This window comes from Euleptes europaea, chromosome 2, assembly GCF_029931775.1.
Source record: "Euleptes europaea isolate rEulEur1 chromosome 2, rEulEur1.hap1, whole genome shotgun sequence".
In the NCBI taxonomy this organism is placed as follows: Eukaryota; Metazoa; Chordata; class Lepidosauria; order Squamata; family Sphaerodactylidae; genus Euleptes; species Euleptes europaea.
The window spans coordinates 78,951,097-78,965,998 of NC_079313.1; the positions used below are offsets into that span (position 1 = coordinate 78,951,097).

Genomic DNA, 14,902 nt, shown 5'->3' on the forward strand with positions numbered 1-14,902 from the left:
TACTTTTTATGTATTCCTTAACTTTGTTAGTTAACCATGTTGGCATCCTCTTGATGATACCTTTCCTAATCTGCAGCATACATTCTATCTGAACTATTATTATAGATTTAAATAGCTTCCAAGCATCTTAAAAAGATTTGGCCCTCTTCCTTCTCCCAAAATATCAATAAAGTTGATACGTAGTATATACAGGACAGATATAAGGAAGTACTTCTTCACACAACGCATAATTATCTTATGCGACTGCCAAAGGGTGCAGTGATGATCATTAGCATAGGTGGCTTTAAAAAGGGTTTAGACATGTTCTTGGAGGATAGATCCATCACTGGCTATTTGTCATGAGGATTAAGTGGAACCTCTGTGTACATGTGCACTATATTACTGAATACTAGTTGGTGGGATCTGTGCACTTGCTTGTGGATCTTCTGAGATGTCTGGAACTGTGGACACTGCTGAAAAGGGAATGCTAGACAGCGTGGACTATTGGTGCGATCCAGCAGGACTTTTCTTATGTTATTATAACATGCAGTCTGGTTTATTCACACACTTGTAGAGGGTCCTTAAATAATCGTTCAACCTGAATACAGTCTATAGAGCACATTCTTCATGAAACTGTTTCATTCACAAATATCAGTTTTATTAACACGGAAGACTAAGGTAAGCATTGAACTAGGTACATCAACAGTGCTTTAAGCAGGAGTTCCTGTTTGTATTTTTTGTGTGTGTTTAAATAGTACCCTCAACTACTTGTGAATTCCTGTGGCTGGTTTCGGGAAATTCCTGATTTATGTTTACACAAATGCATATTGTGAACTTGTGGAACAAAAATAACAAGCTTACTAAATTTCAAACTTTGTTTAATGTGTGGGTTTGCTATGCTAAACTGAGGAAGTCACACCAAATGCCATTCTGTATGAAGCCACTGGAACAACTTTGTCAGCTTAGCTTGTTGTGCTGCATTTACACAGGCAAAGGCAAACTGAACGGGTTACAGATTTGATTATTAGATTGAGCTTTGTTACACTAATGAATAGAAGACTAACTTCACTTGCTTCTATGGAACCTCCTTTAGAGTTCTAGTGGTATAACTGAGAATTAAATACAAAATGATGCAACACATAGGACTAGGATTTATGCCACTTTAAAGGGAAAAGAAATGGTAAGACGGAAGTTGTACGAAGATTAGTTGCTGAACAAACCAGAGCTGGAGGCATATATATCCAAATATAGAAGTATAAACTACCTACATTCAGATTAATATATTCCTGGAAATACAACGACCTGTGTGCATAAAAGCCCCAGTATGGAGGCTCTGTGAAGGGTTACACTGTCTTCTTGATAGCAATTCCATAGGTTCAAGTTTAACTTTTGATAGAAGTATATTGATTAACTTTCTAAAGACGTTTCTTATACTTTTTCTTACCCAAGACATCAACAAATGGTATTGGGATATTTTTGGCCTTTATATTTTATAAATACTTTCCTAATAATTTAGGAAAGGAAATGTATATAGCAATTCAAACTATATAAAAGGCAAGGGTTTTCTTCTCCTTAAATTCCATTTCATGGCTAATTTATGTCACAGTCCACAGATATGGCAGCATCCTGTGCAACTGTTGTGTATATATCTATCTACTGAAGAGACATTACTGTCAGGTCTGATTCTGTAAATCCACACTACCCAACTGGTTATTCACGCAGCACAGAGATGCATAGGCTTAGATGTGGAAGCAGTTATCCTGCCAGAACTGCCCAATATGAACCAATGTTTCCTTACAAGATTCTCAGTCTTGCTACAGATGTGTGTTAAATACCATCAAGTTGCTTCCACCTTAAGTGACTCTATGAATTACTGTCCTCTAAAACATCCTGTGATTAACAGCCTTGCTCAAGTCTTGCAAACAGAGGGCCATGGCTTCTTTGATTAAGTCAATCCATCTCTTGTTGGGTCTTCCTCTTTTCCTCCAGCCTTTAACTTTTTAAAGCATTGTTGTCTTTTCCAGTGCATCTTGTCTTCTTATAATGTGACCAATGTATGATAGCCTCAGTTTGGTCATTTTAGCTTCTTGTTTATCTTTTTGGCAGTCCATAGTATCTGTAAAACTCTCCTCCAACACCACATTTCAAATGACTTGCTGTAGATACTCATGAGTGAAAGTCTGGGTTTTTTGCAGATTACCCTTGCTGAGCAGAAGGAATAACTACATTTCCCCAACAATTTTACAATTAACCACAAGCCAAATTCAATACTGATTGCCCATCTGGCTTTAGAGAAATTAGCACCTGAATCCTAACGACGTTGCACGGAAGGAACCCTATTGAAATAAAATAGTATGCTTACTGCCCATTTAAGAAAAAGCAACTTGGGAGATAGGAGGATGATTCTAAACACAAAAATAGCCAGAGCAGAAAAGGCTGAGTGTGTAGGCAGACATATAGCTTTCTTAAAAACTCACAGTCCTCCAAGGCACCTTTTTGTTGAAATAAGAGGGGGAGGGAGATATGCATAAGTGTATGCTATATATTCAGTTGTTTTCATGGTTTCTGGATTTCACTGGCAACAGAAACAGCCCCTTTCCCACCGGTAGTAAACATACAAAATTAAACTTTCTAAAGGCAAGAGATGTTTGATTCTAATTCAGCCCCCTACTTCCAGCGATTAAGCAGCATGATGGCTTCAAGAGCATAGTAGTCAGATGCAATGCAAGACTGTAGAAGGAACATAACTGCTTCAATCCTAGCAAGAGTTAACTAGGCAGGCTCTGTAGCTGGGCCATTTTGTCTACCTGTATTATAGCCCACTCTACCGTCTGAAGAAATATGAAAGGAAGAACAGCCAAGTGAAACTATTTAGGTGTCTCAGGATTTGACCTAGTTATTCATTCTAAGAGGGCATCCTTTTTTGCGCAGCACCTTCCCAGTAGATTGTGTCTCCTAGGAAGGATAGCTGGGCTTATCCTTCTGAGCATGTAGCAAATCAGTTAACAGTGATCAATCAATCAGTTTTGAAGTTGCAGGTAAAGCAAATGTTAATTACCATATTTATGCAGCTTTTTATCAACTATTATAAGTGGTCTTTTGTACTGTTCTTTTGATGTTAATTCTGATCTTCCTTGGCTGGCAGCACTAAATGGCTAACACGGAAGGGCAGAAATAAAAAAGAGAAACAGAATAATAAATCAGGACTTGGAAGTCTTGCTCCCAACACAACAAAGCACAGTATTATAGATCTCATTTCAGATGTCTCACTACAATCCATTTTTCAATTTCCTGCCACAGTCAATCCCTTTTGAAAACAGATGTGAGGGTCAAGCTGGGTTTCATACCTGAAATGCAGAATGCTACCTGGAACATGAATACCAACCTTCATTCCAATGATTCAGTTTTAGATATTGCATTCTGCTGTGTTCTGCATTTTCCTCCCCCTCTCCCAATTTGAAAACAGCTACCGGAGTTCAGCTGGCATTCGAACTTGAAGCATATAATTGTGCCTAAGTGTGTTTATCAAATTTCATTCTGACCTTTCAATGTTCAACTAAGTTATCACATTACAACAAAACAAACTTAAAACAAATGAAATGCAGAATAGACAATGTGGCTTCCCTATTCAGCCAATAACTAAACAGGTGTGTTCCTTTTAGCTTGCACGGTTAAGGAAAAGGGTTATGTGCTTTTTAAAAAGCTGGGCATTCAGGGGTAGAGTCTAGAATACCCCTAAAGGAGCCTGCCTTCTCACTGCCCCCAGTGGCTACAGCCCAGAACTGTGAAAGGGAATAAACTCACAAATATAAACTAGTTATCAAATTGAAATGACAGTAAAGCAGGAGAAACCAGACATGTTTATTGATATTCTCTTGGGGACAGAGTGTTCTGGAATTAGACACCAGATGTATGGATGTGAAAGTTGGACAATGAAGAAAGCTGACTGGGGAAAAAAAGATTCATTTGAAATGTGGTGTTGGAGGTGAGTTTTACAGATCAAATCAAGCCTGAATTCTCCCTATAAGCTAAAATGACCAAAGTGAGGCTATCATACTTTGGTCACAACACATGAAGATAAGACTCACTGGAAAAGACAATAATGCTAGGAAAAGTTGAAGACAGTAGGAGAAGAGGGAGACTCAACATGAGATAGATTGATTCAATAAAGGAAGCCACTGCCTTCAGTTTGGAAGACCCAAGCAAGGCTGTCAAGTATGTTTCAGAGGTCATTAATTCAAAGGGTTGCCATAAATCGGAAGCAACTTGACAACGCATAACACACATGTGTCAAACTCCTGCCTCTATAATGGATAGATTTGGGGTGTCAGACATTTTGTGCAAGTTATTGAGCTTTCAAAGTGCCTCCTTCCCACAAGACAGGTAGCAAAGAAGCAACTCCAAAGAAGGAACCTATTCTAATAGAGGCAAATTGAGAAGGTGGGAAACATAATTCCTGGGCAAAAAGCAGTTCAGCATCCCAAAGCTTAAATAAAGCAGATGCAGTTCTGGGAGGAAAACAAAGAGACACAACAAGAAAGTACTATCCAATTAGTTCCTTCTTTAATTTTCACAGCTAAAGTGGCAGCAGGGGTGCGTGTGCTGAAGAAGTCTATTGTCTTGTGTGTTATTCCCCCCGGAATGCTAATTCCTATACCAATAGCACATTGCAACTGCACAATAATAAGAATTATTAAAAAAAAAACGTAAAAGGGCCCTTCCTTTCTCCCATGACACATACTGTAACTGCTCCCTGCATGTGCCTCTCAGTTTGCCCTGGAAAGCTGCCATAGAAGAATAAGCTGAAGAAGGGAGAATTAAGGGAAACTTTTGTTTCCCTACATACTTGCAACCTCCTGGAGGGAATCAGCATGACTGCTCTGCCTTCTGCCACTCCCTTCCCTCTCCTCTTGCTCACCTTGTGGCTGTGACTCACTCTTCTCTAAAGCACCTATTTCCTCTTTGATGCAGAGGATTAATTTTAGCCTATGTGAATCGCTTGCTGAGTAGGGCAGGGATAAGGGCCAAACTATATTTCCCTAACACTTTTACAATTAACCACAAGCCAAGATCAATATTGACTGCCCATCTGGCTTTAGAGAAATTAGCACCTGAACCCTAACTACGTTGCATGGAAGGAACCCTACTGAAATAAAATAGTATGCTTACTTGATGGCATCCTTGTGGCCACCATGAGGATGCCACCTCCATTTTAATATGCACACAGCATGGTGCTCTTGTTTCTCCCCGGTGCCTTTTTAAGTGCTGAAACCCCCCCCCCCCATCTGTTGTTCTGGCACCTGAAAAAGCACAAGGGGAGGAACAAGAGCACCGTGCTGTGGGCCCAATGTCTAAAATGGCATCGTCTTCATGGTGGCCAAGAAGACGCTATCACATTTCGTTTGGCCCTGAGATCAAATGGTACCCTTGCTCATTCAGGCGTTAGCATGAATTTCATGTACATGACCAAATAAAACTGGCGACATAGGCATCCACAAGTGATATCTGCTTACGCAACCAAGAGAAATTAATTTCCACTTGAAGTCCACAACAACTTTACTACTACATATAATTCTACCCCACAAAGTGGAACATTAAGTGTGTGTTAACATAATAATATAAGAAAAATGTCAGCATTAGTCATATCTATGGTAATTAAGAGAGCTCATGAGAAAACTGCCCCTCGGGGGTCCACGAGTAACTATGGGGGGAGGGAGAAGACACAGGTCCAGAGCAAACTATTAACAGATTCTCCCATTCAATTATGCACTTGCACAAACAACTACGCCCCTCCTGATAACTTAAAAAGCACATCTGAAATGAAACAATAATTTATTAATATTATAATTTATAATTTATTTATTTAAAATATTTCTACGCTACTTTTCCACCCGACACATCTTTCACTTGGACTCAGTACTACAATAAAATATGCTGGTAAAAGGAACATTTGTTTATGTACTGTGAATTTCCATCCTGGTTCCAGGATGGGGCAGTCTGTAACTGTTAAGGAAGTGCCTCCCATGGAGGCAGGGTCCTCAGGCTTCTGACAACTAATGGGAGGGGATTCACTTGATAATCTACACACTATCACCTGCAAAAAGCCCCTACTAGGAGAAAATTGTAAGAAACTATCAAGCAGCCTTAGATGGCCCTACAGGCAAAGAAGAAGTAGGACATCCCAGCACTTTCACACATGCTGAATAATGCACTTTCAATCCACTTTCAATGCACTTTGAGGCTGGATTTTACTGTGTCTAATGCAAAATCCACTCACAAAAGATTGTTAAAGTGCATTGAAAGTGGATTGAAAGTGCATTATTCAGCATGTGTGAAAGCACCAGATTCAAACAGTATAACCCTGCCACGATCTGTGCAGGTTATCCCGGAGTAGCCACTCCAATATTCTTATTTCAGTAACCTGAAATGACATACTGAAGTTTAGTAAGAACAATGGAAAGATGGACACAACCTGGAACCACTGAGAATGGCAATTTTTCCTTTGTCCATTGGTTCAGGGCTTGGCATGCAGAAGGTCCCAGGTTCAATCCCCGGCATCTCCAGTTAAAGGGACTAGGCAAGTAGGTGATGTCAAAGACCTCACCCTGAGACCCTGGAGAGCTGCTGCCGGTCTGAGTAGACAATACGGACTTTGATGGACCAAGGGTCGGATTCAGTAGAAGGCAGCTTCATGTGTTCACCCTTGATCCATGGGATGCGGTTGCAGGAAGCCACTTCCCCAGAGCAATCTGGAAAAGGGACCACACCAGCATCCAGCTACCTCGTACTTACAATTTCATTTGCTTCTGTTTGCTTGATGTCCAGGTGGGGATCTGGGTACTGTCACTGGCCCCTGCATTCTCTTCATGAATGTCCCATGCTAGTCCCATGAACATCACCGTGGAGGCCCAACATGGGGCATGAGGCTTGAGCTGCTCTCGAGTCTTTCATTAGCTACCACCAAAAAAGCCAATCCCCCTAAGAGCCTCCACACTATCTCCTGGCCAAGGCAGAGAAAGTGCATCCAGGTAGAGGAGCTCTTTGGTAGGTAGGGTGCCAACCTCCAGGTGGTGGCCAGAGATCTCCTGCTATTACAACTAATCTCCAGGCAACAGAGATGAATTCCCCTGGAGAAAATGGCTGATTTGGCAATTGGACTCTATGGCATTGAAATCCCTCCCTGCTCTACCCTCCTCAGGTTCCACCCCAAAAATCTCCAGGTATTTTACAACCTGTAGCTGGCAACCCTATTGGTAGGGTGGCAGAAGTGAAAACCCATTGTGATGGGGCTGGCCCTCACCCCTCCTGGCCAAGGCTGGAATGGAGGTGTCTCTCCTCTAAAGCTACACTCGTGAAGGGCCACTGCCGAAATCAGCTTTGTAGGAGGGCAGTGATTTGTTCCCCCAGTTGAGGCAGGGAGGAATGCACCTGTTTCTGTGACAACTCTATTGCTGTGTTGCTGCTCTTCTTTCCTCTGAACTGAAGAAAAATGGGGGAGTATGGAGAGGACACTCAGTGGGGGAAAGGCTTTCTCCAATGGAGTGGGTCTGTCCCTGACTTCAGCACAATGTCATCAGACCAAGGCCCATCAAGTCCAGCAGTCTGTTCACACAGTGGCCAACCAGGTGCCTCTAGGAAGCCCACAAACAAGATGACTGCAGCAGCAATCTGCCTGTGTTCCACAGCACCTAATATATGTCCTGGGCTCCTAAGCCCCCAGGTGCCCAAAAATGGGGGGAGGAAGAAAAAGGTCATAGAAAGAAGAAATTTTAACAGAGTTGCTTTATTTTGTTAAAAGCGGAACCTATGACTTGTTGGCATCCTTGCATTGCATCACAGCCTAAGGACCCTGCCTGCAACGCAAGGGAGGTACTTTCCCAACCGTAAAAGGTTGACCTATTCTTAAATACCACAGAAGGAAAGTTTCTAGTTCCAAGTACAGTTTGTTTTATGTTCCTATGTAGTTTTTAGCACTATTTTTAGCACTATTTAACTTTGTTCAGATCTCTAAGGTAACCTGTTAGCCAACTGATATGTGTATGGGAGGGTGAGGATGTAAGCATTTCCCTGGTCCCATGCCCAGCTGTACTCTACTAGACCTCCAATGTCACCCCTGCCCAGTGTGAGCCAGGTGCACCTCTGCAATGAGGGGGCTCTTGAACAAGGCTGCACTACCGGATTTTCACTATTCAAGATTCTTGATGTCAGAAGCACTTATTCCACATCCTACTAATTTTGGCAGTGGTTGCTCAGACTTCTGCTGAAAGTAGCTATAGGGTTATTTTTAAGAGAGGGAAACCCCCTAAAGCTACTTATTTTCATGGAATCCCTTGCCCTCACTTGGCTCCTTTACCAACCCAAACCGGATGTTCAAGGAGAGTTTTCTACAGATTAAATTATTTCCTAGATAAAGAATTATGGTTGAATCCAACTCACTGGATAAATTCTTTGTATAGTATGGGCTGAGCTCACAGGTAAACACAATTATTTCTGGAAATGTTTAATCTGAACATGGCTTTTTCAACACATCAAAGTGAAACTGACACTTCCAAACTGTTCTCAGAGAAAGCTTGACTATCTCTGACATTTATTAATTGAAGTGGCACCCTATAATAAAATGTGCTTAGTGTAGTGTTCATCTCAAGCAGCTCAGTGAAGGTCAGGATGAAACAAAACCTGAAGAGGCCTGAGTGTGGAAATTTCCTCAATCACTGTAAACACTAGACTCTCAGGAATCTGCTTGCTATTTTAGGACTGTGTGAAGTCTATTTCCTCCTGGGATCCAGCGGGTTTCCACTAGTTATCATAGTTTCCATCAATAACCCACTGTGACCAGGCATCTCTTTATGAGCTCACTGCCGTGCCCTACCACTCTCACTTATTTTCTATTATGTTGCTGAAACCTCCCATTTCTGCACATTCATCTCAACCCATCAACTGGATTAATGGATATTCATACCCAAATTATTTTGGCATTAAGGTGGAGCTCTCAAGCCCATTTTGTTATAATCACAATAGCTAGGTTTCTGTCTATCCATTGCACCTTTATCCTCTCCCCTTCAAGGAAGTCAGGACAACATACATGGCTCTTCCCTTCCCATTCCATCTGCTGTCTCTTAGGTTGGCCTGAGAGACAGCAGTTGGCCTAAGGGAACCCAGTGAACTTCATGACACAGTGGGGATCTGCACTCGGGTCTCCCTAGTCCTAGTCTGACACTTAAGAACATAAGAAAGGCCATGTTGGATCAGACCAAGGTCCATCAAGTCCAGCAGTCTGTTCACACAGTGGCCAACCAGGTGCCTCAAGGAAGCCCACAAACAAGACAACTGCAGCAGCACCATCCTGCCTGTGTTCCAAAGCACCTAATATAATAGGCATGCTCCTCTGATCCTGGAGAGAATAGGTATGCATCATGACTAGTACCCATTTTTACTAGTAGCCATGAATACCCCTCTCCTCCATGAACATGTCCACTCCCCTCTTAAAGCCTTCCAAGTTGGCAGCCATCACCACATCCTGGGGCAGGGAGTTCCATAATTTAACTATGTGTTGTGTGAAAAAATACTTCCTTTTATCTGTTTTGAATCTCTCACCCTCCAACTTCAGCAGATGACCTTCAGCAGTATCTTTGCACCACATTGGCTTTCTAACAAATTAATTTTTTCTTGCTGCAGACTTCCAGAGGTGAAAGAATAAAAGCAGAGTTGTATAAGAAACCTAAGCACAGTATATGGAGTAAAACCTGACTGCAAGCAAATGATGGAATGAAATCCAGGACTCCTCCATACAGACATTCATCTTACCACTTTCTCCTTATAAACAATGTACTTCAGCCACTTGAAGTCTTGCCACTTGAACCCTGCTAGCACAAAGAGAGAATCCTTTTCATATTGTTCCGGTTTCTGGATGGCCCCCTCTGGATAGGTTATCCGCATGGTTGTTTTGCCACCAACATCCTTTTCAAAACCTTTTACTGGAGCGGAGTTTAGCCTGCACAGAGACCAGAGAAGAGTGCCATAAAAACAATGCACAGTTTGGAATGATAATAGAAATACATGACAGAAACTTTCTCCAGTGAAAGAGGAGCAGAGGTACTACCCTGACATGAGCAAAGGGTTAGATTCTGGGAACTTACACTTGCTAGTGACAGTTAAAACTTGCTTTATCTGGCCATCATGACAGACATTGGGCAATCTACTCCTTGAAGGTAATGACCCAAGACTGACTCTAGAAATTGATAGACACACTGGACCTAATCGGCCATCAAGGAATTTCAGAGTGCATAGTATTTTCTGACTCTCAAAGATCCCAGGTTACAAAGCCAGCCATTACTCTCAATGGCTGGACTCCTACAGATGCCTACTGTTGCTGTTATAGTTGAAGCACCAGCAGAAGAGCAGTAATTGCTTCACAGAGAATCCAGCCCTAAGAAAACTTCAGTGTATCCACACTGGGCTTTCTGCTTACACCAGGGGTCTAATGAGACCCTGGGTCAAGCTGGAATTCTGAGAGCCAGCTTGGTGAGGTGGTTAAGAGTAGCGGTTTGGAGCCATAGAGTCTGATCTGGAGAACCAGGTTTGATTCCCCACTCCTCCACATGAGTGGTAGAGGCTAATCTGGTGAACTGGATTTGTTTCCCCACTCCTATACACGAAGCCAGCTGGGTGACCTTGGGCAAGTCACACTCTCTCAGCCTCACCCACCTCACAGGGTGTCTGTTGTGGGGAAGGGAAGGTGATTGTAAGCCAGGTTTCCCCCACACACGCACACAATCTTTTATTATTTATTAGGAAAGAGAAAAGGTACAAATATAAAGGGAAGGAAGGGGGGAATTGGCAGTACAAATACAAGTATAAAAAAACTGATTACATTGTCATGCAGTTTGCACGGTTATAAAATCAAGGTAACCTTCCTGGCTTATGAATATAATTAATAAAGTTTTTCATAACCTGATAGTCATTGTGGCCAACTACCATCTACTTTTCTATTACTTGTAAGCCAGTTTGATTCTGCCTTAAGTGGTAGAGAAAGTCGGCATATAAAAACCAACTCTTCTTCTTCAATTCATCTTTGTTTATCTGTGCTGTTCATCATTCTTTCTGCAACATCTAGGATTTTCTTATAGCCCAATGAGCTGCTGTTTAGTGTTCATTCTATGGAAAGGTTACAGTGCTGGGTGTGGTATTTATCACAAAGGACACACAGCACAGGTGCCTCACTAAGTGGCACTGTGCTTTTCACCCACAATGGAAGTTTGTGGCAGAACAGCAGCTATGAGGTAGCACGATATTATCCTACACATGCCAATAAGCTATAGGCACTCAAACAGGTGCTCAACTGGTTTTAGAAAAGGAGCTTGGTGGATACCTTGAATGCTCTGCCTGTGAAGTGGTGTCACAGTAATATCGTTTCTACCAGACTACTATCAAAACACTGTGGCAACTGGGTCTCCGCGCCCTCATAATCCATTTAGGCCAGAACTAGACATTGTGATATATATAGTAAGGTAAAGGTCCCCCGTGCAAGCACCGGGTCATTCCTGACCCATGGGGTGACAGCACATCCTGACGTTTACTAGGCAGACTTTGTTTACAGGGTGGTTTGCCAGTGCCTTCCCCAGTCTTCTTCCTTTTACCCCCAGCAAGCTGGGTACTCATTTGACCGACCTCGGAAGGATGGAAGGCTGAGTCAACCTTGAGCCGGCTACCTGAAACCCACTTCCGTCGGGATCGAACTCAGCTCGCGAGCAGAGCTTGGGACTGCAGTACTGCAGCTTACCTCTCTGCGCCACAGGGCTCTTGATAGTTGCTGTCAAAAACCACAATCCCGCATCTGCTCTCTTCCCTGTACTGTATACAACATGCAGCATGATGGGTTGGATTCAGGAGTCCATCTCTAGAAGATGCTAAGGGTTGTGGAGCTTTCCCACATCCCCCCTTCCCCTCTAGCAGCCATCCACCGCAGAAGTATTAAGTGCAAATACTATAGGTGTTCCATATATTCTCGGGTGAATCTTTTGGCATGAATAGAGAGCATTATCCCAAAGTCCCCCCCCCACACACACACACCTGTTTACTGCTCCTCTTGACAGCTGCTTCAGCACCACTGTTAATGTGCTATTATGGCTGCTGTTCCCATCAATGCCTATATGACTATTTGCCACCCAGACAACACAGGTAGATTACGGTTCCATCTCCTGCGTCCTCCTACTCATAGTATGATGGGCTGCACAGCTGGGAGATGGGCTCAGTTCTAAATGCACCTTCATGATTTGCAAGAATGGCTCTACTACAACAAGATACTGGGAGTCCATGAATGCAAACCAACATACCCCAGCTAGGCAAAGAGACTCCCTGGGGCAACTACAGATTGGATAAATAAGGGGAGGAATCTGGTCCCTGTGTGCCTAATTTTAAGAGAAAAACAACACTGAGAGTTCCACTCATAGAATTCCCAGTGTCTTGTGTTGTAAACTTTTAAGGAATAAGCTGTCTATTTCTATGAAATTCAGTGCAGACCTCTATAGCCCCAATACTTTACCATCTTAGTCAAGTCATTTTTTAAATTTAGACTTCAATACAGAGTTGGATTGCCACATTTATGTTTAATATGGATTTCCCCCCTAAAGCTTCTCCTCTAGCTCATACACTACAACATCCCAGTCAATTGCAATTAGACTCATTGCAGCTCCTATGTTGTTCCTACAAGTAGGTAGGCGTTTTTTATTAAGTCAACCCCCACCTCCTCTTTGACACATCCAAATGTTTGGATACATTTAACTTTCAAGACTTCTGTTATATCCCTCCTCTTACAGTCAATGAGAGGCCCTACATCTGCCTTTTGACCACCAGCTGAAAAAGTAGCTTCAGACACGTAGATATGAAAAGCAGGACCAAAAATGCAAAAAGATATGACACAAGAGGTGCATTCTGACGCTTTCCCAGAAAGTGGCTATTTCTAGACTCCTTGCCAAGAATCCTATTTTTAAATTAACTTGGAAAACAGTCTCTTTCAGTGGGTGTTTTAGCAAAGCCTTGAAGCTTTTCCTTCTATTGCACTATAAGCTGTCCTAATCCACAGCAGGGGATATTCATTAAACAAATTTGGTAGAAAAGCTGCAAGATGGCCTCACCCTGCCCCTATAATCATTCTTTGGGCTAAGAACAAAGAAGGGGCAGATGTCACTCTTTTCCTAAACTCTTCCCTCAGTTGTGGATTGTACACAGTTCTGCAGCACTAGCTCCCAATGAACAACAAGCATACCGTCAACCAGAGATGTCTACGTAATCTCTCCAGTAGCGCTATGACTACAATTAGTGGCTAATTTTTGGTAAAATAGACTGGCAAACACACCACCTAGAAGATATCACTAAAGAGAAAACAGTGGTTTGTGGATCACAGGAAGGAAGGCACTCCCAATATTAAACAAGGATAAACCACTAAAAAAACACAGTGACCTTCCAAATATCTTTATTCTTTGTTACTAATACATCTACTGAGAACTGCAGCTTCTGGCTGCTCATTTAGATATCAACATCTGAGGTAGGAACAGAACCACAGAAAAATCCCTCTCTTTTCCAGAAGACTCACCTGATAACAATGTCATGGTCATCAATTTTCAGCCCCAATGATTTGTTTGCTAGAATGCCACCGTTTCCCACAATAATACATCGCCGGCAACTGAGACTGGGAAGGAAACACAGAGAAAGGCTGTTAGTTAAAACAGTAAAATTCACTAGCACAGAACTCCTTCCCGTAAATATCTGGTGCAGCCTGCATCTCTCCAAGCAACTGCAAGATCAGTGAGGATACTGTACCCCATTAATTGGGAATAACACACTCACTTGATTTCATGGGTAGCAAAGCAATGCAGTCAGCCAAAGGAGGTATTGTTCATAGCACACATTAGGCTTATCAGCTCAAATATTTGCATTTTAATAGCTACCAAACTGTTTTATTTCATTATGAAGTAAACAACTGAAAGGGACAAGTTCCCATTTCCCCTTTAAACAATTAAACTGATTGCAGATAATTCTACTTTTGCTTAGGAGATTAGTAACTACTTAACTGAATAATTTAAACACATGCAACAGGATATGATTATAAGGACACTTTCCCAAAATGCACAGGCAGGAACCAATTAGTTTTTTTTATATATATATATATAAATGTTTTTATTGATTTTGGATAATAAATGGGATACAAAAGGAAAGAGGGGTGGGGGAATTAAGCGTGGAAAAAATGTAGAAATAAATACATAGATATTGTGCAGCTTTAATATATCTAGTGCTACCACCTTATAGAGTGAAGGAAAAAATAGGAACAAATTAGATGCTTGGAATAAACATTATCGACAATCCTTATGGGAGAAAATGACAGTGGAAGTAGACCATAAGTGTGATAGAAAAAACCCCAAAACACAGAGAAACTGTGACTGTCGTTCAGCAAAAGTCATAGGCTAAGCTGTAGCTGCCTGCTGGCATTCTTCAAGAACTCATAAGAGCCTCCCTCTGACACAGACCATCAGCCCCTAAAAAGCTGGGGATATCAGGGCCATGTCAGGCAAGCACTCTGCAAACCCTGGGAATTACTCAGCCATAAAGCACAAAGAAACGATAAGGAGCCAGCTAGATTTTTGGTTGCATGACTTGAAATCCCAGTGAGATGAATGATTGAGATTATTTCCTCCTTATTTTACTATTCAGCGTGACATTAGGCCTAGATTTATTTTCCTATATTTCAGCCTATTTCCTCTTGTCCTCTGCTTAGTTGCCTGGAAAATAACATTTGCCTTCCCATTTTATTCAGCACCCTGTTACTTTGTTTTGGAAACTATTACTATCTATGTCCCCTTTCCCCTTGGCCCATGCTAAAATTCCCAGTACCAGAACCCTAACAGGTCCTCATCACCAAAGCAAACTA

At 42.0% G+C, this 14,902-nt stretch overlaps 1 protein-coding gene across 1 annotated transcript in view; it reads right to left on the reverse strand.

Moving 5' to 3' along the window:
* The window catches only part of ST3GAL3 (ST3 beta-galactoside alpha-2,3-sialyltransferase 3), a 234,124-nt gene that overhangs the window by 69,353 nt on the left and 149,869 nt on the right, over positions 1 to 14,902 (reverse strand). The window contains exons 9-10 of the mRNA XM_056867692.1: positions 13,571 to 13,666; positions 9,784 to 9,970 (exon numbers count right to left, since the gene is read on the reverse strand). Coding sequence (XP_056723670.1) covers positions 9,784 to 9,970; positions 13,571 to 13,666 — 283 coding nt within the window. The remainder of the gene's footprint in view (positions 1 to 9,783; positions 9,971 to 13,570; positions 13,667 to 14,902) is intronic.